This window comes from Exophiala xenobiotica (assembly GCF_000835505.1).
Source record: "Exophiala xenobiotica strain CBS 118157 unplaced genomic scaffold supercont1.6, whole genome shotgun sequence".
NCBI lineage: Eukaryota > Fungi > Ascomycota > Eurotiomycetes > Chaetothyriales > Herpotrichiellaceae > Exophiala > Exophiala xenobiotica.
Window position 1 is genome coordinate 728,911 of NW_013562489.1, and position 21,984 is coordinate 750,894.

The 21,984-nt window shown below is 51.5% G+C and overlaps 8 protein-coding genes across 8 annotated transcripts; 4 read left to right on the top strand and 4 right to left on the bottom strand.

The window, feature by feature from the left end:
- Positions 1-605: 605 nt before the first annotated feature.
- On the top strand, positions 606-1,556 carry PV05_09578 (uncharacterized protein). The gene has a single exon (XM_013455921.1). It carries the CDS (start codon positions 725-727, stop codon positions 1,505-1,507), a length of 783 nt encoding a protein of 260 aa, XP_013311375.1. The 5' UTR covers positions 606-724; the 3' UTR covers positions 1,508-1,556.
- Positions 1,557-1,725: 169 nt separating this feature from the next.
- PV05_09579 (uncharacterized protein) lies at positions 1,726-2,824 on the bottom strand (the record flags this gene model as incomplete). Its single annotated transcript, XM_013455922.1, has 2 exons — positions 1,726-2,308; positions 2,370-2,824. The coding sequence occupies 2 exons, from the start codon at positions 2,822-2,824 to the stop codon at positions 1,726-1,728; spliced, it is 1,038 nt and encodes a 345-aa protein (XP_013311376.1).
- A 1,523-nt stretch (positions 2,825-4,347) lies between these two features.
- Positions 4,348-5,359, top strand: PV05_09580 (uncharacterized protein). Its single transcript, XM_013455923.1, has 2 exons — positions 4,348-4,513; positions 4,673-5,359. Exon 2 carries the CDS (start codon positions 4,906-4,908, stop codon positions 5,218-5,220), a length of 315 nt encoding a protein of 104 aa, XP_013311377.1. The 5' UTR covers positions 4,348-4,513; positions 4,673-4,905; the 3' UTR covers positions 5,221-5,359.
- PV05_09581 (uncharacterized protein) lies at positions 5,334-10,456 on the bottom strand. The gene is made up of 2 exons (XM_013455924.1): positions 7,010-10,456; positions 5,334-6,959 (listed from the first exon to the last, which is right to left on the bottom strand). The coding sequence occupies exons 1-2, from the start codon at positions 10,158-10,160 to the stop codon at positions 5,719-5,721; spliced, it is 4,392 nt and encodes a 1,463-aa protein (XP_013311378.1). The 5' UTR covers positions 10,161-10,456; the 3' UTR covers positions 5,334-5,718.
- A 1,197-nt stretch (positions 10,457-11,653) lies between these two features.
- PV05_09582 (uncharacterized protein) lies at positions 11,654-14,492 on the bottom strand. The gene is made up of 2 exons (XM_013455925.1): positions 13,733-14,492; positions 11,654-13,681 (listed from the first exon to the last, which is right to left on the bottom strand). The coding sequence occupies exon 2, from the start codon at positions 13,551-13,553 to the stop codon at positions 11,835-11,837; it is 1,719 nt and encodes a 572-aa protein (XP_013311379.1). The 5' UTR covers positions 13,554-13,681; positions 13,733-14,492; the 3' UTR covers positions 11,654-11,834.
- A 390-nt stretch (positions 14,493-14,882) lies between these two features.
- PV05_09583 (uncharacterized protein) lies at positions 14,883-16,249 on the bottom strand (the record flags this gene model as incomplete). Its single annotated transcript, XM_013455926.1, has 5 exons — positions 14,883-15,451; positions 15,511-15,589; positions 15,685-15,926; positions 15,995-16,052; positions 16,099-16,249. The coding sequence occupies 5 exons, from the start codon at positions 16,247-16,249 to the stop codon at positions 15,070-15,072; spliced, it is 912 nt and encodes a 303-aa protein (XP_013311380.1). The 3' UTR covers positions 14,883-15,069.
- Positions 16,250-17,071: 822 nt separating this feature from the next.
- Positions 17,072-19,470, top strand: PV05_09584 (uncharacterized protein). The gene is made up of 4 exons (XM_013455927.1): positions 17,072-17,498; positions 17,548-17,581; positions 17,635-18,032; positions 18,082-19,470. The coding sequence occupies exons 1-4, from the start codon at positions 17,466-17,468 to the stop codon at positions 18,979-18,981; spliced, it is 1,365 nt and encodes a 454-aa protein (XP_013311381.1). The 5' UTR covers positions 17,072-17,465; the 3' UTR covers positions 18,982-19,470.
- Positions 19,450-21,470, top strand: PV05_09585 (uncharacterized protein). Its single transcript, XM_013455928.1, has one exon. It carries the CDS (start codon positions 19,532-19,534, stop codon positions 20,837-20,839), a length of 1,308 nt encoding a protein of 435 aa, XP_013311382.1. The 5' UTR covers positions 19,450-19,531; the 3' UTR covers positions 20,840-21,470.
- Positions 21,471-21,984: the final 514 nt, after the last annotated feature.

A 21,984-nucleotide genomic window follows, 5' to 3' on the forward strand; every position in this document is an offset into this window, starting at 1 on the left:
ATTTTAACGGCTGACCGCCTTTATTTTCATCAGCCAGCAACGATCAATATTCAGGTATATATTTCTTTTCCTAGGCACGTGATGGTCTCGAATTCTCTTTTGTATTGTATCCTCCCTTCACCCATCAGCAGGCGGAGGGCTGCTATGTATGTCCCACACTCATGCTTTTGCATCAGCACTGGAGACTTAAAGCCACAGGCAGGCTGAAAAGGGCATGTAAATGTTGATTCACACCCAGGAGGTCAATTTTTTACCCAGCCCAGTACCCCAAGGCAGACACGCCCTTCCTTCTACAAGACTGAAAACACGGTGACACATGCCCTAAACCAACCCCTAGGGGATATATCACTGCCGAATACGTCGCATTGCTTGTGCTGACAGAGCTGTTTTCAAGGTTTGCCAGTAAGGGACAGACACCTGTAGCGGCAGGCTCGCTCGAGAAGATTACTAGTATTACTCAACTTGCGTAGATCGTAGTTCAGCCGGTTCGATGTCCGCGGCCTTTCTATTGGACTACCGCGTACCGTATGCTGTGGATGTGACCATTCAAACGGCTCGATGACCATGAACCCTTTGATATTTAGATCTACATGTATATATGGTACGAATAAGGTCCCTAATCCGCCGTGCAAGAAATCCATGCTCATCGCGTATTTACTGCATTTTCTCGTGCAAGACACCGCGGTTTGAAACGTGCTCACTCTTTGCAGTCTTTCCATGAATCATGGCAGTTGCGACACTAAACGAACAAGCCGTCACACTCCGCTCCCTTCACCGTCCCGGACAACCGCTTGTCCTGGCAAACGTCTATGACATCCTCTCTGCCACGGCCGTCGCAGCGCTCCCGTCATGCTCGGCATTAGCCACGGCCTCATATGCCGTCGCACGGGCGGCCGGCACCGAGGACGACGACATGACGCTCGAGGAGAATTTGAATGCTGCTCGCGGAATCGGCAGAGTTGCAGCAAAGCACAACAAGCCCCTCTCGGTGGACCTGCAGGACGGCTACGGCGACAAACTGGTGGAGGCCGTCAAACTCGTTGTCGAGGCAGGCGCGGTCGGCATCAACCTCGAAGATTGCGATAAAGACACGCATAAAATGTATCCCGTTGACGTCGCGGTCAAGCGCCTCCAAACCGCACTCGCAACGGCTAAAGACCTAGGTCTCCCCGATTTTGTGCTGAATGCTAGATGCGACACCCTGATCCGCGGAGGTGCGATGGATGAAGTCATCGAGAGAGGAAAGAAGTACCTAGATGCCGGTGCCGCTACAGTCTTTGTATGGGGAGGCGGCCAGAGAGGTGTCAGCCGAGCAGAGGTTGAGAGAATGGTTAGAGAGTTTCAGGGTCGCTTGAACGTGTCACTCAAATGGAACGGTGGACTTACTGTCAAAGAACTGGCAGAGATCGGAGTCGCGCGAATCAGTGTTGGTCCAGCCATTCAATTATTTGCAATGGATCAGTACGCAAAGAGAGCCGAAGAGCTTTTGAAGCAAGCCGAGGGCTAGTTGAGTTATGACTCGACGTAGCCAGACAGTAGACATTCAAGAGTATCAACAAGATGCTATTCTTCGTGCAGTTGTAAGCGGTTTGAAGACGACGCCAGGTAGTCCTCCACTTTCCTCGTCGCTGGTGGCCATAATCGTGTAACGGCCACCTGTTCGTAGCCTGGACACTCAATACACATCTTGCAAGGCTGTGACATCTCGCCGCTGCTGTTTACGTCTCACGCTTTCAGCTCCGGCGTCTCACCAAGCTGCCATGTCGCCATCGATTCCGGAACACGTATTCCCGTAATGATACATTCATCACAAGCCTTTCTGACGGCGTTGACTTCGTCGTCTGTCAGCTCGACAGATAATGCGCCAAGGTTCTCCTTAGCCCGATCGATGTTTCTGGTTCCGAACAGTGGGTGCACGCCCTCCCACTGCTTCATTAACCACGCCAAAACGAGTTGACTGGACTTGATTCTTTTCTTGGCCGCAACCTCCTCCAATTTCTTGACGAGCTCGAAATTCTTGTCAAAGTTCTCTGGCTGGAATCGTGGAATCATAGCACGCCAGTCTCCGGCTACATCGGCTGCCGATTTGATGGCGCCCGTCAAGAAGCCGCGGCCTAGTGGTGAGTATGCCACCAGTGCAATGCCGAGCTCCTTGCAGGTGTCAAGAACAGAAGGGTCACCAGACTCAATTTCCAGGGCCCATGGAGAGTATTCAATCTGGAGGGCTGTGATGGGGTGGACGGCATGAGCTCGACGGAGTGTCGGTGCCGAAACCTCGGAGAGACCAATATACTTGATCTTGCCCTCGCTGTACGATGGATTGGCTGTCAATGCACTGCACTTGCTCAGGGGCGCTTCAGTCAACTTACTTCTTCAACTCCACCATAGCCTTAATAGTCAGCTCGATAGGAGTCTTTCCGTCCACACGATGGCAGTAGTAGAGGTCAATGCAATCAATCTTCATCCGTTCAAGGCTTCGTGCGCAGGCAGCTTTGACATATTCCGGATCACTTCTGAGCTTCAGCTCAGTTATAGGGCCGGTGAACCCAAATTTCGTGGTGATGAAGATATCCTCACGCTTTTCCGGATTAACTGTGAACCATCTGCCGACTAAGTCCTCGGTGTCGCCATAGGCATCGGCGTCATCCCAGTGCGTGGCGCCAATGGCGTGCATGGAGTCAAGAAAAGCCAAGCGAGATTCATCGTCGCCTCCAGGGCCATAGGCACCGCCCAGGGACATCAGTCCAACAGCCATGGCTGGCACCACTGGTCCATTTTTCCCAAGGGACTTGGTTGGAAGGGGTTGTGGAAGTGATGCAGGCATTGTCAACTGATGCTTAGAACGTGATTGTGCGAAACGAGTCTTGATTGGAAATGTGATCGGAGTAGAAGTACTTAGTCCTAGAGGCGTGAGGCTGCTTCAGGGACGTGAAGTCGCCCCCTGCATCATATATAGTGCTTCGCTTCCGCACACCTACATGCATTTGATTGTTTTCTTGATTGATTTCTTGACTGTGGAGATTTTCTGGACTTAAAGCAAAGTCCATAGAAAAGCCGAAGACCTGCAGGCCTCAAGACAGCAGAGAAGGTCAGTTCAGTGTGATGGAAAGATGTCAGAGTCGGAACCATCTGAGATCAGGGAGACTTTCGTATTCCAAATGGGACTTAGAAGGTGCGGTTCTCAACACCACAGCCGTTTGGCAGGAAGGGATCGATCCTCACGGAGGCACAGCGCAGGTGGACAGCTACGGACGAATACCATCATCCAAGCACGTATAGTAGCGTGTGTTGAGAGGTAGAGGGAGTTTCCACCGTTGTAGCCAATGCAATGGCACAGCAATTACTGTCCGATTCGCACAGCGAGAACGGACGACCACGGCCGAACCACTACGGACGGGATCCTTGCTTCGCAGTGCTACAGCTGTGCATTAGGTTGTCTGCGACAATTGAAAAAGGTGGAGCCTGCGGTCTCTCAACTACCACGAACGAGCATGGTAAAGCAAAGGATCCTGTATCGTCGGTTTGGAGTCGTTTGGGAGGTCGGAGAATTCGAGAGGCCTGGTCAGGCAAGATATTCTTGATGACCCAGCAACGCCTGCGTTGACCGTAAGTCACGGGATCGTGAAGCCAGGCTGCTGATGGCTGAAAGGCCAGTCAGCCTGCTGTTACCAGACGTGCTTGGATGGAGATGAAGAGTGCAACTTAGGTATGGAATCCCTCAGTATTCAGTTCGAAAATATCAGCAGAACTCGGGCAAGCTGGGGCTTTGCAGTCTGGCGTGAAAAGTGAGGACAAGGCTGAATCGCACGTGATAATCTTCGCAAGGCTGAGTTGTGTACAGATTGAGCTTCTGTTGACTTGCGAAGCGGCACCGCCTTTTAGAACTCTTTTGAAATCTCAAGATACGAATGCTCTCTCTCTGTCTCTTCATCAAGACTGTCTCCGTGCGTACGAGTACAATTTCAATACATTTACCGCTCATGTAGACCTTTCGGAAAGAGAGCATTGAATATCATCGCACCCCGAACGCCTACCAGCCAAATTGCTTTTCAATCTCTCCCACGCAACCCGAAGCCTTCTTTCATCCTTCCTCGCTTCTCGCCGGGAGCATGTTCGCTCTTCTATATCTAGGAAGCGATGAGTGACGATAAGCGTGCCCTTGATTAACAGGTAAAATGGATGAGGGGTACAGAAGAACGCCAACCACATGACTACCATCATACGTAGTACATATCTGATTCGCCTTGCGGAGATCGCTCTCCAAGAAGCGGCAGGGCACCATCCCACCGTCAACTGTACTAGTATCACCTTCCCCACGGTTCGCACGGCCGCGCACGGTTTCTCTGATGACTTCACCTTCCAACCAGTCTGCCTTGCTCGGCCCGTTGTCGTATTCGCCATCCCAAAATTGCTATTTTGGGATCTGGACTCCCTCAAGATCAACCAACCTCGCCTCATTTGTGCTGCATAGGTAACGAACTGCCTTGCGCTACATATCTATGATCATTCAGAGGTAACCACATTCCCTCTTCCCCCCCAAAAACGCGCTTTGAGCCGAGCTTCATCACCATTTCGCTGGTCAACGCCCTTTTCACGTACTAAACCCGTTGGATCCGACTCTCGTCGCAGACTTGTCTTGCATACGATAGAACTGACCCGAACGGCTACGAAGCAATCAAGCCTTGCCGAATATCAGAATCCGTCGAATTTTGGAGCTCAAGATTTTAGCTACTTCGATCCCGACGACGGAAGTACGACTTGACGCTCTCTCGTCGCTCGTCTTCGGCTGCAAAAAGCAGAGCATTTTCGCCCACCATCTGGCACGACGAGATCGCTTCCAACGTCATCATCTCACCGCGCGCGCTCGACTTAATCCCTGTTACTCACACCATTTACCAGTTCACCATGTGTTTCCGTAGCGAGGAAACCGACCCCACCCAACAACCCATTCGCATCACTCAGACCGACGAGGCGCACGGCAGCGAGTCTTTCGGCGACGTAAGCCATCTTCCTCCGAAGAGGACCAGGACGAACTCATCGGCTCATCACACGAGCAGCACCCAGGCTCCAGCGTCGCTCAGCGACAAAGACAGGGACCAACCTCAAACGCAGAAACCCAACGCAAAGGGTCTCCGCAAAATAAAGGCCAACGACAAGGATATTGCGAATAAGATGGCCATGCGTCCTCCCGACTTCATTGGAGCTGCCGGAGGGTTCTGAGTACATCATTCCCTTGGCCTTGTGGGTCGATGGGTTTCGAGTAAATGACAAAACGGGTTCGAGGACTCTTGCTTGTTCTATACCACGAAGCACAATATCTGTGTAGGTAGCAATGAATTCGAGAATGATTTCCACGCTGTGTTCATTTCTTCACAGTAATGATATATGTGCCACTTGCTCACCTCGACCCAGTGAGATTCTGTCAACCCCAAGTATCGTGCCTCTAAGTACCGTATGTACCCTCGCCATAGTCGTAATCGCGTCAGTCGTTCTATGTACGCACCACCAAGCAATGACCACCACACAAATACGAGGATCAAACATCACAATATCGCAACCCATGTATAGGCCTTTCACATTCAAGGCACGCACCTCTCCAAATTCTAGCGCCAACCACGAGAACGAACCCGCGCCGTCGCTGTGCAAAGGATATCCCAAACGCTAGATCTAGCCTGGGCAATTCGACGAACATGCTTATCGAAAAAGAGACTTAGACAATCAATCTTCCGACTTGGCTGGCCGCGCCGTACTACTACTCCAATCACTTTCCTGCCTGTCTTCCAACGACAATCCTCCAATATCTCGGCGATCCTTTTTTGGGGAGCCGACCCCGGCCCTCCGAGGCGTAAACGGTTGCAGATATTGCAGGTCGACATGCGGCGAATGCTGAGCCGCGTCTAGCAGCGACTGGACCATGGCTCCAGTGTGAGCATCCAGATGTGCCAGGTCGACGGTGGCAGTTAAACCTTCAGCTGGTGGTGGCCCAGGGATATCAGGCATGGGATAAGCCACCTCGTCCAGTCCGACATCTGAAGACGCATTCATGGCCTGGGAGGGCTCTACGTCCTGTGTGTGGTTAAACAGCGAAACATTCTCTTCTGTCAACGCCATACGAGAGGCGTTGACTTCTGAGTCTGCCTGTCCAGGAGGAGCAGTCGGAGTATCTGTCTCATCTAGCACCATCCTAGGCGGTATCGTCGGTCGAGCGGGATCCACTTCCGTGGCGAACAGCAGCTTCGCATCACGGAGAGACCTAGCCTTATCCTCGGCATCAGCTCGCCTCCTGGTCCGGTCTCCTTCGGTCTCACCACCCGGTATTTCAGTCTCGCGGATCGTTCTCGAGATACTGGACCTGCGAGCGCGAGCAGGGTCCAGCCCATCACCTGCCGAGTGTCGCACAGCTTCAGACAGCTGCGCGTTCCGGGTAAAGAATTCGATGGCGATAGCATCATGCTCAGTACAGGTCGACGAATGATCTGTAGGCGGTCTTCTGATCGTCGCCTTGATTGACTCGGCAGTCGCTTTAGGTGATGTGCGGCTAGAAGCGCCAGAACTTCGACCTGATTTCATCCACTTCAATATCGTTTTCTCCAGCGCAGATCTCTTGACTGGTTTTGCCATGTAATCGTCCATACCCGCCTTTTCGCATTTTTCTCGGTCGCCTTGGATTGCCGATGCAGTCATTGCCACAATAGGGATACGAGTGATTGATGAGATCGTAGTAAATGGAGCATGGTGCCTGAGCAAATGCGTCGCGTGATAACCATCCAGTACAGGCATTTGGACGTCCATAAGAATGAGGGATGGGATCGGATACTGTTTCGCTTGTTCAGGCGTCAGATTCGGAGACGTAGCTTTGAGGAGATATTCCAGCGCTTCCCGTCCATTCCAAACTGCGCTAGCTGGGAACTGAAGAGCCTCGATAAACTTGAGCGCAATCTGTTGATTGACTGGATTGTCTAGGGACTGTCAGTATGTGATCCAAAAATTGACGATTGTCGAGACACACCTTCAACGACAAGGATGTGGAACTTGTCCCTTTCCACGGTAAGCGCAGCGTTCTCAGCACCAATTGCGGAGGTTCTTGTTGAACGACGATGGCTGGTCAATGCGAACGGCGTTGGGTTGACAGGCGATGACGCTCGCTGGAGGCCTGAGGCTCCCTCCCTCGAGGAGGATCCGTTCATGGATAATGACAGTTCTGACTGAAGTCTCTCAGGAATGACGCCGACATCCAGGAAGTCTGTCGACGAGCCGGCCTTGTATTCCACTTTTCTAAATGGAATAGTGAAAGTAGCGTTGGTCCCTGCGTCAAGTTTCGAATCCAGGCTGATGGTTCCATGCATCAGTTCAACAAGGTTCTTGCATATCGTCAACCCTAGCCCTGTACCTCCGAACCGTCTCGCAGTACTTGAGTCTGCTTGGCTAAAAGGCCTGAACAGCCGTTTCTTGACTTCCTCTTCAATCCCAATGCCAGTATCTTCAATGCAAAATTCGACAGTGGTGGTGTCGTTCGTTTCGTTGACGATGCGTGCGCTCATTTTGACATAGCCATCAGACGTGAATTTGATGCTGTTGGTCAGAAGGTTCATGAGGATTTGTCTTATTCGACCAGGATCACCAAGCACAATGAGAGTGTCTGGAGACCCTAGTCGGATCTCGCTAATAAAGTCCAGCCCTTTCCGCTTGGCTGCATGGGAAAGCATCTTCGCCACATCGTGGAGGACGATGCTCAGACTGAATTGCACTTCTTCGATGTCAAGCCTACCCGACTCGATCTTCGAAAAATCGAGGATATCGTTGATGACCGTCAAAAGAGCGTTGGCCGATCTCTGGATGTTCTGGGCAAATTCACTCTGCTCTTCGTCCAACATTGTGTCCATCAACAGTTCTGACATGCCCAGAACTCCAGCAATCGGGGTGCGAATTTCGTGAGACATGTTGGCAAGGAAACTGCTTTTCATTTTGCTGGCCTCCTTCGCCGCAGCTTCATTGGCCAGCAATTTGATGTTCTCCAGCTCCTTCTCTCTCAGCTGGGTGACTTCCGTTCCGATTCCAATTACTCCTGCAACATACTCTTCATTCTCCGAGCCCTGGCTGCGTTTTTTGGCTTTGAGCGGGACCAGCTTAGATCGGAACCATCGGGAGCTGACCTCATTTTCGCAGATTTCAAGATCGGACGTGCCTCTCAAAACGCGCCTGATAGCCTCCCGAAATTCAGTCAGCGAGCCCGTGGTGACGTATCGCGTGAATGCCTCGTGAATAGGCTTTCCTACAATCTCGTCTTTACCATCCTGATGGTTGAGGAAATTGCCTTCAAAGAACGTGACGGTCTCAGACTGATCGATGATCCATAAGCTCATTTGCGAGTGGGTCAGCACATCAATCAAATTCTGCCGCGCCTGTTGCTGAGCGAGCTTGGCATCAATGACATCCTGGATATCAGTAATGCTTCCAAACCACTTGACGATTTCTCCCGTAGTATGGTCTCTCAGTGACAGGGCGCTTCCGAGCATCCATCTCCATTCACCATCTTTACTTTTGCAACGATACTGGACCTCGAACTTTTCGCCGGTTGCAAGAGAATGCTTCCATGCGCGGGTAGCTTCCGGCATATCATCAGGGTGGAATGGCGTACCCCAATCGAAGCCCTCAGTGTCAGCTTTATTCAAACCTGTGTACTCGTACCAGCGCTGTGAAAAGTAGTCGTTATAACCATCAGGTCTTGCGGTCCAGCATATGACCGGCATCATGTCGCACATTAGTCGGAACCAGTCTTCCTGCTCAGCAGCCTGAGAAGCTAACTTGTCGGCATAGGACGTAACATCCTTGAAGGCGATTAGCCCGGCCTGGAATTCTTTGTTTTTCTCATCAAACAGTGGATATCCGCTGACATCAAAAGTAGATCTCTTCCCCGTCTTCTCACTGATCATACCTATCTGCCAATTGGTAAAGGCTCGTTTGGATCGACAGAGAGCAATAATTGGATTATTGCTCTCAGACAGCTCGTGGGAGAAATCCGGTGACCAAGGCTTGAACCTGGACAGAAAATCATAGGAGTCGTCCGACGTCGGATCGGCGTCGACGGCCAACAAGCGGCGTGCGGCCATATTTGGAAAGACCACACTTTCATCTTTCCACATTGCGATCAGGGGGATTTCGATAGCGTTCAACATAGCGTTTTTCATCTTGAGAACTTTTTGAAAGTCCGTAAGCGCAGAAGACTGAACACATTGAGTGGGTCCACTGTTCGGTGGAAAGGCGATGTCTTGGGAAGAGCTTTCTGAGGGCGTGTTTATATTCGAAGCGGAGGTAGAAGAGCCTGGTGTGTGAGACGACGATTGCGACGACTTTGTAGAGTTGGAAGAGGGATTGCGGCGAACAAGTTGTGGATGAGCATGGGGTTTGGGATGAGCAGCAAGGCTGGTGAAAGTTAGAGTAAAGAATTGTTGTCCTTCAAAGGCCCAGATACTGATGATCATCCGACATGTTGCACGGACGGCCTGAGTGCGGCCCTTTTGGTGCCTGTTTGGAGGAGGTCGTTGATGTTGGGCACCTTTGGGGGACGAAATAGTCACATCAACGATCGTGTCCCGGTTTTTGGTCCTGCTTCGGGCAGGCGAACGGCCTCTCCGCAGATTAGGCGAAGCGGTAGGGGTGGTATCTCCGCTATGTATGCCCGGCAACAACTCTCCAGGTGAGTTCTTGTTCTCATCGAGATCTCTGAAGCCAGCTGCAAGATTGTCGAGGAACTTCTCCCAACTCACCCAGATGGGAATCCCATCTGAGACCATATCGATCCCTATTTGAGAAAGGGTTTGTCCTTTGAGTATGTCGGTAAGCGTAGTATCCACGCCGGCCTGATCTACTCCCAGTAGTCTTCCAGCAGCCGCATTTGCGAGTATGATCGTCTTGAGGGAAGACAGGACAAGCAAGGGTGTTGGAAGGGTAGAAAGAGTGGCGAGGGCTATCTCGGCCGACTTGGGGAGGTGAGGAACTTCGATGCGCAATTCGTCCATATCCCCGCGGTGGTCTTTGTGGACGGCCTCTTCGGAGCCTTTTCTTGCGATCCCGTTAGCATCCATCGTAAGTGAAGGTCGTTCATCCTCGCACGGATCTCGTAGGGATTGAGCGGCGGCCGCAACATCTCTTGCAACCATGGCAGAGAGAGTTGGAGGATGGCGGAATGATGAACCGCAGGGTTCGCAGGCAATGAAACATGGAGGAATTCGATTTTAATTGATGAAAGGGAGGGTGTGCCCATCCATCAAGAAGGAGTCTGAGCACCCTCTGCGCTGCGCAGTCATAGGCATGAATTTCAGGGTAGGAGCCTAGGACAATGTCGCACGCACAGGTGATAAGTGGGAGGAAGAGAATGGCTGAACGGAAAGAGTTTTGTCAGCTAGGAAGAGACTTGAATCGAGGGAACCCGCACAGTGTCGCGTTTGGAGATGCAGATGGAGACGGAGTTTGAAGACGCTTGGAGTGCAAGAATTGCATGTTTCTGCTACAGGCAATGTTCAGGCCCATCATAGTGGCTCACTAGGCCAATCGCCAGATCGAAGACGATCAACCATCCGGGACTTTTAGAAGACCCATTCCTCAGGATGCGGCTCCTCACTCCTCATCTCGCTGTGTACTGTGCAACTTTCCCTGCATCTGCATCTTGCTATGTAGGTACACGGCAGGCAAGGCTCAGCTTATACAGATAGGACAAACAGAACGACATAAGTACGTTCTACTTCGTGGGGTGGCATGGCATGTATCACCATGAAGAGAAACAATCCCATGTTCTAGGAGTAAATTGCCATGGTCTCGTAGCCGACTCCCCCCTGGCTCCATGATGGTTCCAATCAACTCCCTGCCGTGCCCTGCTTGGCTCGAAGCCACCGATGCCACGAACGAAACGCCTGACAGGGCTCGAGTGCCCCGCCGGGGCCACAGCTCGACCACCTGGACCACTAACGCGAAGCCCCTCACCGTTCCAACTCGGTGAAAACAAGATTATCTGGTACTCACCGTTCACCCATTTCCACAATATCGGACGTGCCCTTGAGATGGCACATTCCCGGATCCTTGACTCGTCCGACGTTGTGTACATTGGAAAGAAGTCCGCTCGCGGCGGTCGTCAGTGGTATTGGATGGCAGGGCCGTGGCATGCGGGACTACGAGTACTAGGTACGGTCTCATAGGTAAATCGTGTAATTTGGCGCTATGGTGTCATTCAACCACAAACAGCGGCGAGAACCGTTTATCAGATAGGCGGGCCTCCTGTTCAAGGCCAGCTTCAGGACAAATTAGGTGGCAGAAGGGCCTCCTATTAAATGCGAAGTCTAACTGCTGTTTCGTCGGTTTACTACGGTCTCATGGGTAAATTGTATAGTTTGACGTTAGGGTGCCATTCGACAACGACAGCCAGCGAGGATAATTTCTGTGACACGAGAGCCTGCCGTTCAATGCGAGGTCCAACTGCTGCTTCGACGATACCAGCGGCAGCTGTTTTGCACCCCGGTTGTAGTACTATGTAAACTGGGCCTCCTGCACGGGTCAGAACAGGTTGCGCGTTCTCTGGTGAGATTCAGCTAGACCTATCCTTTAAGAAACAAAATTAATGGCCAGGTGACCGCGTAAAGAGTGGATGGAGTCCTTTCCATTATAATATTGTACAATCTATTGCGTGAGTGGGATAGACCCTTGTTATAGTCTACAAACTCAAGTGTATGCACATCAAATTGTAGCCCTCATTAATGCATCCAGCTCATCAGCCATCTAAGCGCCATCGCAATGCAAGAAAGAGAGCCAAGCCCACCACACTTCTCTCCACCCACCATCACTCAATTGTTTCCCTCCTCGACCTTGAGCTCCTTTACCTTTTCGCTCTTAATCAACCCCTGCTCCGTCTCCAAGCCCACGTTCAGATCATACCCCTTGATAAACAGACTTGCAAACAGACACAGCCCTGCCAAAGCCGCCATGACAATATACACTGTCCTCAAACTGTCCGTATATGCAGTCATGAGCTGCAGCTTGTCCTGGCCGGCCGCCGTGTTTTTGATGATTCCGACCAGGGCCGCAGCATCCTTGGCCAGCTCAGATGCCTTTGAAGCATAGGTCGGGTATGCCTGCAATTTCTTGATCATCTGATTCTGAAATATAACTCCACCAATAGCCACACCCAGTGCTTGCCCGAACGAGCGGAAGAACACGAACATCGCAACCGCAAATGCCATGTCTTTGCCACTGCTAGCAGCCTGCAGCTGGAACTGCAGCGCCGGAAACAATATACCTAGCCCTATACCGGAGACAAGGTCAATGAAGATCCACTGCGGAATTTTCGTGTCGACATCAAGCAGGACAAGCAGTCCTAGACCGAGCGTTGTTACAGCCCATCCCAACCAGATCGACCAGCGATAGGCAGCAAACTTGGTGATGAGTAGGCCTGTCACAACGGCCATTGGCGCAACCGTGAACGTCGCTGGGAAGAGAGCCACCCCCGAGATAACAGGGGAATACTGCTTGACCGCCTCAAAGTACAATGGTTGGTAGTACAACAAGCACCAGAGGATCATGCCGTGCAGGGTCGTCGTCATATACGCGATGTTGGCGGTACGATTTCCAAACACCGAGAGTCTCAAGAGAGGCTCCGGGGCGACGTATGCTTCAAAGAAGCAGAAACCGATCAAGCCGGCGGCACCTATAAGGAGAGGAACTAGTGTTCGCCAGGATGACCATGAGTACATGACTCCTCCCCACGTCAATGGTATCAGGAGGCTGGACATGCTCCCAACGAAGAGAACTGTACCGATCCAGTCGACGCGGCGTAGTTTTGCGGCGATGCTCTGTGGGATGACGTTCAGTCGCAAGAAAAGAGGAACCATAACGACGCCAATGCCGATGAAAGGCAAATTGAGCCAGAAGATCCAGCGCCATTGGACTTCAGCAAAGGCGCCGCCAATGACTGGGCCGGACACCGACCCAATGGACCACATTGCCGCGATGATTCCGGCACACTGGCCTCGCCAGCGTAATGGCACGAGATCAGTAATCAGTATCTCTGTCATAGCGATAATGCCACCACCGCCAATGCCTTGGATCGAGCGGCCAGCCAGCAAGAGCCCAAAGTCGTTTGAGAGTGCAGCCATCATGACGCCGACAAAGAACAAGGTTATGGAAACCATGATGACCGGCATCCGGCCGAAGATATGGCTGAAAGAGGCGAAGTTGGGTTGGAAGACGGTTGAGGCCAGCAGGAAAGATGTACCGGCCCAAAAGGCTTCGATGGCCGTGCCATGTAGCTTCTTTGCGATTACAGGGAGGGCCACACTGATTGACGTGCCATCCAGAGCGACCATGAGGGTCAGGACGGCCAAAGCTGCGAAGGCCAGCAGAAAACGAGTTGATATCGTGAATTCAGGTGCTGCGGATGATGTGGTCTCAGCTTTCGGCTTTTCTGAGGATATGGAGCTAGAGGAAGATGAGATCTGGGATGTTGAGATTTCTTGTCCAGAGAACTGATCTTGCATGGGTTGGGTTTCCCCCGTAACTGATGACATCTTTTACTAGATTGAATGACTGACTGAGGTATCCAAGGATGAGCTGTCCAGTGGACGAAGAGATTGTGAGACGTGAGACCGAAAAGCTCGAATATAGCAAGTGATGCTTGGATATAGAGCCAAGTATGCTGCAAAAAGTGAATTGCAAAGCTTGCTGCGGGTGTCGTGAATGAACATACCAAATAGCGGTGGTGCGGCATGGGCGCCTTGATATACATTTTGGTCAGGCAGCCGACACTGCGTGACTGCGCGACTGCGAACTGCATCGTGAAGCAGACACGCCGGACATGGAACAACTCGCCAAGTCAGGCCGTACCGTGCGTTGAAGCATCGGCGAGGCTGAAAACGATGCCAAATTCTCGATAATGGTTGGTCTAGGGAGAAAAAGTGGATGTTTGACACCAGTCTGAGGACCGACGGGGAGATATCCCCCCGACTCTACGGAGTACGCCCACGGAACAGGTGAACTTCCAACAATGCCATTCCACTCTGAACGCTCGTGCGGACAAACTTGAGCGGATAATCGCTCAAAGGGTCAATTGACAGCCGGGAAATCCGTCCCAGCTCATGTCGTTCGTCTTGTTGGAACGCAAAAGATTTTCTTTCGCGGCTCTATTTGGCGTATGTCTAAATTTGAAGCTTGAATATTAGTTACAAAGGTCGACAAACGTGCCATTTCTGCCATTTGTACGTGTTCTGCAGAGCCTGTAGGCCAATTCAGTAGATACTGTGTTGAAAAAAAGTGTCTCGAGATTCAAAAGGGAGCCTTGTCACCTCTGGCGGCGTACAAAATGATGCGACGGCAAGCTTCCCAAAACCCAGATCGGCACACGGATGTTCTGGTCTTGCATCTTCCGCAATATGCACGATCCATGCGAGAAATGTGGCTGCCTTCGGCCATGGAGTGCGTCAGAGACCAAAGAGCGTCGGCAGGACTCTACGTTGGAATGATTAGAGAGCAAAGAGCCGGTAGGACTCACGGCCGCAACAAAGCAATGGGTTCATCAAATACGGAGGAATATTGTGCCGGCAGTAGCCAAGGCCACGTGACCATGCATCAAGTCGGACCTTGAGTTCGATTTTGGTACTCTTTCGTGCTGGCTTCGCAACATACGCCGCGAACATCCAAGACTGCACCACGAGCCAGCCACCAAGCATGGGTCGATGTACGTAGATTCTCCCCGACCTTGAATTCCAAGAATAGCTAGGGCACGAAACCACAGCGACCTCTTGACGCGGAGAGAAAAATAGCCAACATCGTCTGTTCAGTACAAAGTCTGCCCGAGCCTACGCTACGGAGTCCAGGAAATCCCAGGTTCCTCCCGCCCAGACAATGTTTGTCAGACCAATCCTTCCCTACTCGCACGTCTCGTATCTCACAGTTCAGCTCTACCAGCGTCATTCCCAAGCCCGATTGCCCAATTGCATGACACCTTGACGAGCTGCACCTTGATCCGGCAACGGCGACGAGCGCTCGTCTTTGATATGAGTTCTCAACTAACCTCACGGCAGCCTACTAGCTGTTGCTTGTGGATATCACATCAACAGATGCACTCCGCTTTTCAAGGTCCCTTGATGGTTCCGCAGAGACCATCTCATCATGTTGTGGATGTGATCCTTCATTTGCTTGGCAGCTGGAGTCAACAAGAGCACCGGGATTACGAAATCGATTGCCGTCTCGATTCTCCAAGTTTGGCTGGGCGTGGTTGCTCGCAGGCTGCAGAACGCCTTGAACCACAGCTCCAAAATCCTTGGGAGGAGGGACAATGTCAGGCTTCGTTACAGCGTCAACCTCGTTGGGGCTTGTCTCATTCCCTCCAGGAAGCAATTTCTTCATGTCTGATACCGTAACCCAGAGGTCTGGATAATTTGTTGCAGCTTCGGCGAGCGCTTCGTCACTTTGAAGGGTAGTGGTGTCAGAACAATGGGTAAGAAATGGTATGCAAGTTTGACATACTATAGCTTCAGAATGTCCATGGCCTTGTCGAGGGCTTGTTCCGGAGTTGTCGAGTCAGATATCTCGTGGGCGGTTTCATCTGAAACAAAGGTGTTAGAGGCGTTTTGAGCCTTCCGACGCAGCTGACCCGATATCTCATGTGGCCACAAGGAAAATCTAGGAGACAGCCCTTACCCATTTTATTTCGCACCTTTCTCAGCGCCTGGCGGAATTGCCTACTCCTGTTGGGCTGATTCCTTGACTTAAAGTAGGTTAGGAATCCTGCTATCACGGTGCTTGCGGCACCAAGGTAGATGGTGGCTGTCTTCGAGCCTGATGCATGCGTCGCTCCCAGTGCTGTGATTGCGGCGCCGATGATTATTTGGGCCCATAGCATGCCGTTGGCTATCGAGGCTACGAACCAGTATTGGACGGTACTACAAGTCCTGTGAGTGGCTTCGTGAAAGTGAAAAGGCACTTCTCGGAAGGGTTGACAAAGACGTACTGCCATCGATAGTCTCTGCGGATGCGCTCGTCGAAGGAGGTTGTGCCTTTCTCTGCGTCTGAAAGACGGTTAGTCAGGAGAAGGCAGGAAATAGGGATGAGTACCAATTCCTAGGGCCGAGCAGTATTTCCTGTAAGCGAGCAGGTGGTCATCTTTTGGGGAGCCATGTGGCTGTTGATGTTGCCCATGCCCGTCTGTAGTGAGTGTGTCGACAAGCATCTTCGGCTGTTGTCGTTTCAGGATGAACTTACCCATTGTCGAGAAGATCAATATTTCGGAAAATTCAAAGACTGCATTGTAAGCATAGGTTACCTTAGATGAGATATATAGCATTTTAACACGCAGAAGGCGGTTCTGGTGCGTGTGAGCAATTGCAGACATGGCCAATAAAGAGGGCAGGGAAGTCAGCCAGCTGAAGATACCTGCATTGTGAACACAAGCCACGGCTTTTCTAGGATCAGTCAGGTCAGCTCGATGGACTTTGTAGGGTTCTCGCTGCATCTTAGCGAGTTGTCCTGCAGGGTCAGCTCAGCTAGCCACCTGCAGCCTCACCTTCGAACAGGCGCTTTGAGATGTCGACAATTCTTTCGTCGGAACTTCTTGTCGTACAGATGTACAACCATGCACAACGGGCTGGTTGCTTTCACTGTTCATGACCAAAGCACAGAACGTAAGCACCAAGGAGACATTGCGGACGGGGTGGAAGCCGATAGCATTAGACACTCTTGTCAGCGCACTTGTCGAACACTTCCTTCGCTTCGGTCATTGTCAATCTAGGCGGCATGCACCACTTCTAAGACAGATAAAAATGGAACAGCGGGAAGCAGGACTTCTCGCAGCGCCTGAGAGGTCCTTTGTGAGTAGAAAGAAAGGTACCTACCGTAGGTATTCACAGGTAAAAGAAGACCTTTCGTACAGTACCTCTCTCCTACGGAGTACAGAGGCCACCCGAGCCACCTAATCAGTGCCTTAACGTAATCTGATCTTAGCGTGCCCATCGAGCTTTGTTGCGTCATAGTGTCAATAAAGCAAGTCACCCGGTGAAGTGGTGGTCCCATCGAAACTGAGAGGAACCACGTTCAACTCCATGGATGGACTTCTGCCTAGCCAGTAAATCTCTGTCGACACTTCAGCCTCGTTGATGGGGTTCACAACGCTGTCCTCCACTGGTTGGCACAATACTGAACAGGCTACAAGGCGCAAAATTCTGTCGAACGACCACATGCCGTTGCTGCTGCAGAAAGCCGTGTTCCCCGTACTGCAGGCGCCTCTGAACACCTACCTTCCATGTCGTGAAACACAGCCTCACTCACCACCAGGACTCTCAAAGTCACTGGTCTTTTCAGCCGATGTCCTTCTGTGACTTATGCTCTCTATCAGTGTTATCTAGCATCGTCGACTCGCAGTGATCCTATTTCGAGTGTCTCTCGCCTACTTACACCCTCCTTCGCAGTCGAACAGAGAGCCCGCCATGTCCAACCAGACCATCCTGAGAATTTCAAGAGTGAGAGCCAAGCAACATTGAAAGATACTGGTTCGCTGACTGCGCCTAGGAAATTACTCAGATTCAGCAAGGAAGTGATTTGTGTAGGTCTTGAACCTTGTTAACTCTCCAGATCGGACACTGACACCTTGCGCAGCCATAGCTGTAGCTTGCGAGGAAAAAGATGTGCGTTCTGTCAAAGCCCTGATTATCGGCCCTCCGACAACTCCTTACGAGTACGGCTTCTTCGAGTTTACCGTCAAGTTCGGCACCGAATATCCCAGTAAACCTCCCAAAGTCGATGCAAAAACCACAAATGGTGGCAGAACACGGTTCAACCCAAATATCTATGCAGGCGGCAAAGTCTGCCTCTCCATCCTGGGTACCTGGCATGGTGAAAGACCCGGGGAGGAGTGGTCCTCTGCACAAGGCTTAGAGTCGATACTATGGTCCATACAAAGTCTTATGTCAAGCAATCCATATGAAAATGAGCCAGGATACGAGCATGCTAAGGGCAAGGAGGATCAGAAGATGAATGAATTGTACTGTGCAAAGGTATGCTACGCTTCCTCTCGAAAGCTATTGTGATTTGATTCGTGGTTAGATCCGACACGAGACTATCCGGATAGCAGTCATCGCCAAATTGGAGGACGCCCTAGGCATTCAGGCTGATGGAAGGGTCATGACTCCAAGCGACACGCCCAAATACTCGTCCGCAGAAGAAGACACTACTGATGAAGAAGAGAAAACCGAAGTCCCGGAGAAAATCAAGTTTGAGCCCTTTAAGGATCTGTTCAAACGACGATTCTTGTGGTATTTCGAGCACTATATGTCAACCATTGTCGAGCACAGTCCTAAACACAAGGATGGGTCAGACTTCGCCAAGATGCCGTTTGAAGGAGGAGGCAATACCATGGATGGCAAGTTCCAGTATGCCAACCTGGGAAAGAGATTGGTGCGAATCAAAGAAGTGCTTCGAGAGGAGACCAACAAATGGGCTGCCGAGGGTTTGGCACTAAAGAGACGAGAATCTTCCAAAGCCGCTAGCGTCCAACGTCAATTCGAACAGATCGGGGACTACCTGAAGAGAAAGAACTGCCATAATATCAGTATCGAGTTGGAGAACAACAACCCGTATGTATGGATTCTGACATACTTTGGCAAACCCAGCACACATCTCGATGGCGGCATCTTCAAGATTCGAGTAAGCATCAGCCCTCGCTTCCCTGAGGAACAACCCCGGGTCAGAGTCGAAACGCCAGTCTATCATCACAGGGTCTCGAAGGACGGAGTCTTGTGCTATTTTCCTAAGAAGGAAGATGAGTTGCGAAATCATATCGAGGCCATTGCAGAATCCTTGGAAGAGGAATGCCCTCCTTATGATCCCCGGACTATCGTTCATCCAGAAGCTGCCAAACTGCTCTGGGGTTCCGATGACGATAAGAAGAGATACTTCCGGCAGCTTAGGAGATCAGCTCAGCGCACGACCGAGGTGACTGGATAGAAGACGGTCAATTCGTCTGCTGGTGAACATATGCGCTACTAGCATGCGGTGCGCGTTGATGGTAGGGGCGGAACAGCGGGAACGTGTGCGAATTTTAGCCTGGAGTCATGGAAGTTCAAGGTTTGAAGTCGTCTTTGCATTATGGCAATATTCCAGGCGCGAAGCTATGGTTGAGATTTCTCGTGCCAGGGTCCATGTTCGCAATGTATGCTGGCAACGAAAAGCAGATCCCTTTACATCCTGGTCTCTGTCGGAGAAGGAAGTTCCTAAAGAGGCTCGAACAGCTTCACGCGCTTAACACAAAATAATCGAGGATTTATCGTCTCTTGAACGAGTCGTCCTGGATATAGCTTGCGATATTGCTCCAATGGCCATGACCGAGAATTTTGTGGACTTCTGCGCGCGCCACAAGAACGTGGGCAGTTCCGGGGTCCGGATGGCAACTCTCAGGGGTCATTAAAGTAAATCCACTCCGATCTTCAACCCCAGAGAAAATGTACATTTCGATTTCTGCGAAATACCAAACACTCCAAATTAGATCCTCACAAACATGGCAGATACTACAACCGTCCGATCTTACGGCACAGTCTTAGTTGTTGGAGGCTGTGGATTCTTGGGTTCCAGGGTAGTAGATCAGCTGCTCAACTTTCCCTCAGAGGACCAGTTCCTGCAGCAAATTCAGGCCTCCCAAAAGTCGGCCAATGGCACAGCGAACGGCGCAGCCTCACATATCTCTAACTCGTCTACGGCATCCTCGATCCCTCCGTTTCCCAGTCTACGCTCCCGGTACCCTTGCACCTCATCAACGCAAGTCCACGCCCTCGATCTGAGATGCACGCAGCACATATTTCCCGGCTGCACGTACCACGAGGGGGATATCACATCGGTCGACTCCCTGCTCGAGGTGTTTGGAAAGGTCAAACCCGATATCGTGATCAACACGGCCTCTCCTTCGTGGGAGGCGCCCGCGCACATACTGCAGAAAGTCAATATCGAAGGGACGAGAACACTTCTGGAAGTTGCGGGCGGCAAGTATGGCGACTGGTCCGGCGGCCGGGGAAGGTGTAAGGTCTTTGTGCACACATCCAGCGCTAGCGTTGTGCACGACGGGGAGACCGACCTGATCAATGCCGACGAGCGGTATCCGCTTGTCTGCCCGAATCCCAGAGAATACTACTCGGAGACCAAAGTGCACGCGGAACGACTTGCGCTCGAGGCCAATGACAAACCCGAGTATAACCATATGCTGACATGCGCGATACGACCGGCGGGCATTGTCGGCGAGGGCGATCGGGGAGGATTCTCGGGCGGGATTTTGAAGACAGCGCAGGGTGCGCCAGGGTGGCAGCTTCATATTCAACTCGGGCCGGGGAATAATCTGTTCGACAACACGTACGTGCACAATGTAGTCTACGGGCTTTTGTGCGCTGCGCAGGCGCTGTTGGCAAGCCACGCAAGACGGCGGGATGGTAAAGCGGCAGAACTTGATTATGAACGGGTCGACGGCGAGGCCTTCAACGTGACAAATGATAGTCCGGCGTACTTTTGGGATGCGACCCGGTTCTTGTACACTGGCTACGGACGGGATGTCCGTATGGAGAAGGTCTGGAGTGTGCCGACGGAGCTGGCTAGCTTCGTGGGCGGCGCAGCGGAGCTTTTCAACTGGTTGAGTGGAAGAAAGGGGAAGTTGAATCGGCAGACGGTCAAATATGCTGTTATTCATCGGTATTATAGCTGTGAGAAGTTGAAGACACGCACGGGCTATACGCCTCTTGTGCCAATCGATGAAGGATTGGCCAGAGCCGTGTGGGAATTCAGGGAGGGCGAACGGGCCGACAGGGAGAAGAAAGGGCAGTGAGAAGACCGAAGCAATCGTCGGCTTCAGGGCTGAGCAATGTAAGACGGAAAGGGCATATTCTTCTTCACAGCTACTTGAGCGATGCACGTTTTGAGAGCACGATGCTGGACGAGCGAGAGCAAAGCTGGGAGCAGGTCGAGGAGCAGTAGGGCTCGAAACCAGCTTGAAGCGAACACAATGAGTATTCAAGTGAGCGACAACAGGTCAGCAACAATCTCATGGCAGCTGATCACATGGATGCTTGAATGGCAGTGGAGAGCCTGATGCGCTGCACAGGCGGATGTTTCGGACTTGCTCAAGCACATCAATCGAGTGTATGGCATCACGAATAGAAGAAGCTGTACTCCGTATGGAGGCCTGGGTCACAAGCCAGATTGCTACAGCATTGAAGATATCAATCTTCAACCGTGCACTGTGTACGTCAAGCATGCTGGCACGTGCCGAAATACTCATTCGATATTATGGGCGGACAAAGGTCTACGCAATGGATCATCGAGCTCGCTTGCTGGAAAATGGCGTTACGAGGTATCCTGCAATGCCATCTGACTTAGACCTCATTATTTACCGGGCAATCCTAGTCAAGAAAAAGGAGAGTAGCTGCTCAGAGATGCAAATGCAAGTTCAATATTACTGTTGGCTCTTTACGAAACATGTGCCCGCGGTTTTATGTTAGCTGCCAACCGAGCATATCCAGTGCTGACCAAAATCCTTGTGATTGCGGAGATGTAATCCGTGAAGCCAACAACAGATCCAGGATAATAACATGATGATAATGACCGGCTTTGGCGCTGTTGGTGACACGACAAGTAGCCTTACCGTAGACTCTGTTGCTGATGCGCATGAGCTGACCGGAACAACTCTCTAGAGTGCCTTTTGCGTGTAGTCCTTTGAATTGGCAATGACACTTAGAGTTTGACTTTGGGAGGCAGACCATGCCCCGTGATTCTGCAGCCTGCAAGTGGATAGTTGCAAACAGCCGGAGTCTTCCAGAAGCCTTGATAAGAGATCCTTGACTTCGCCAATGAAGCATCTCCAGTATGATCAACCTAGCCGGCAGATTCAACGTAAACCGGCACGACCGGAAATGCGTGGCGGAGACGACGTGCATTTTCCTCATGAGAATATATCCCTTCCTATAGCCAAGA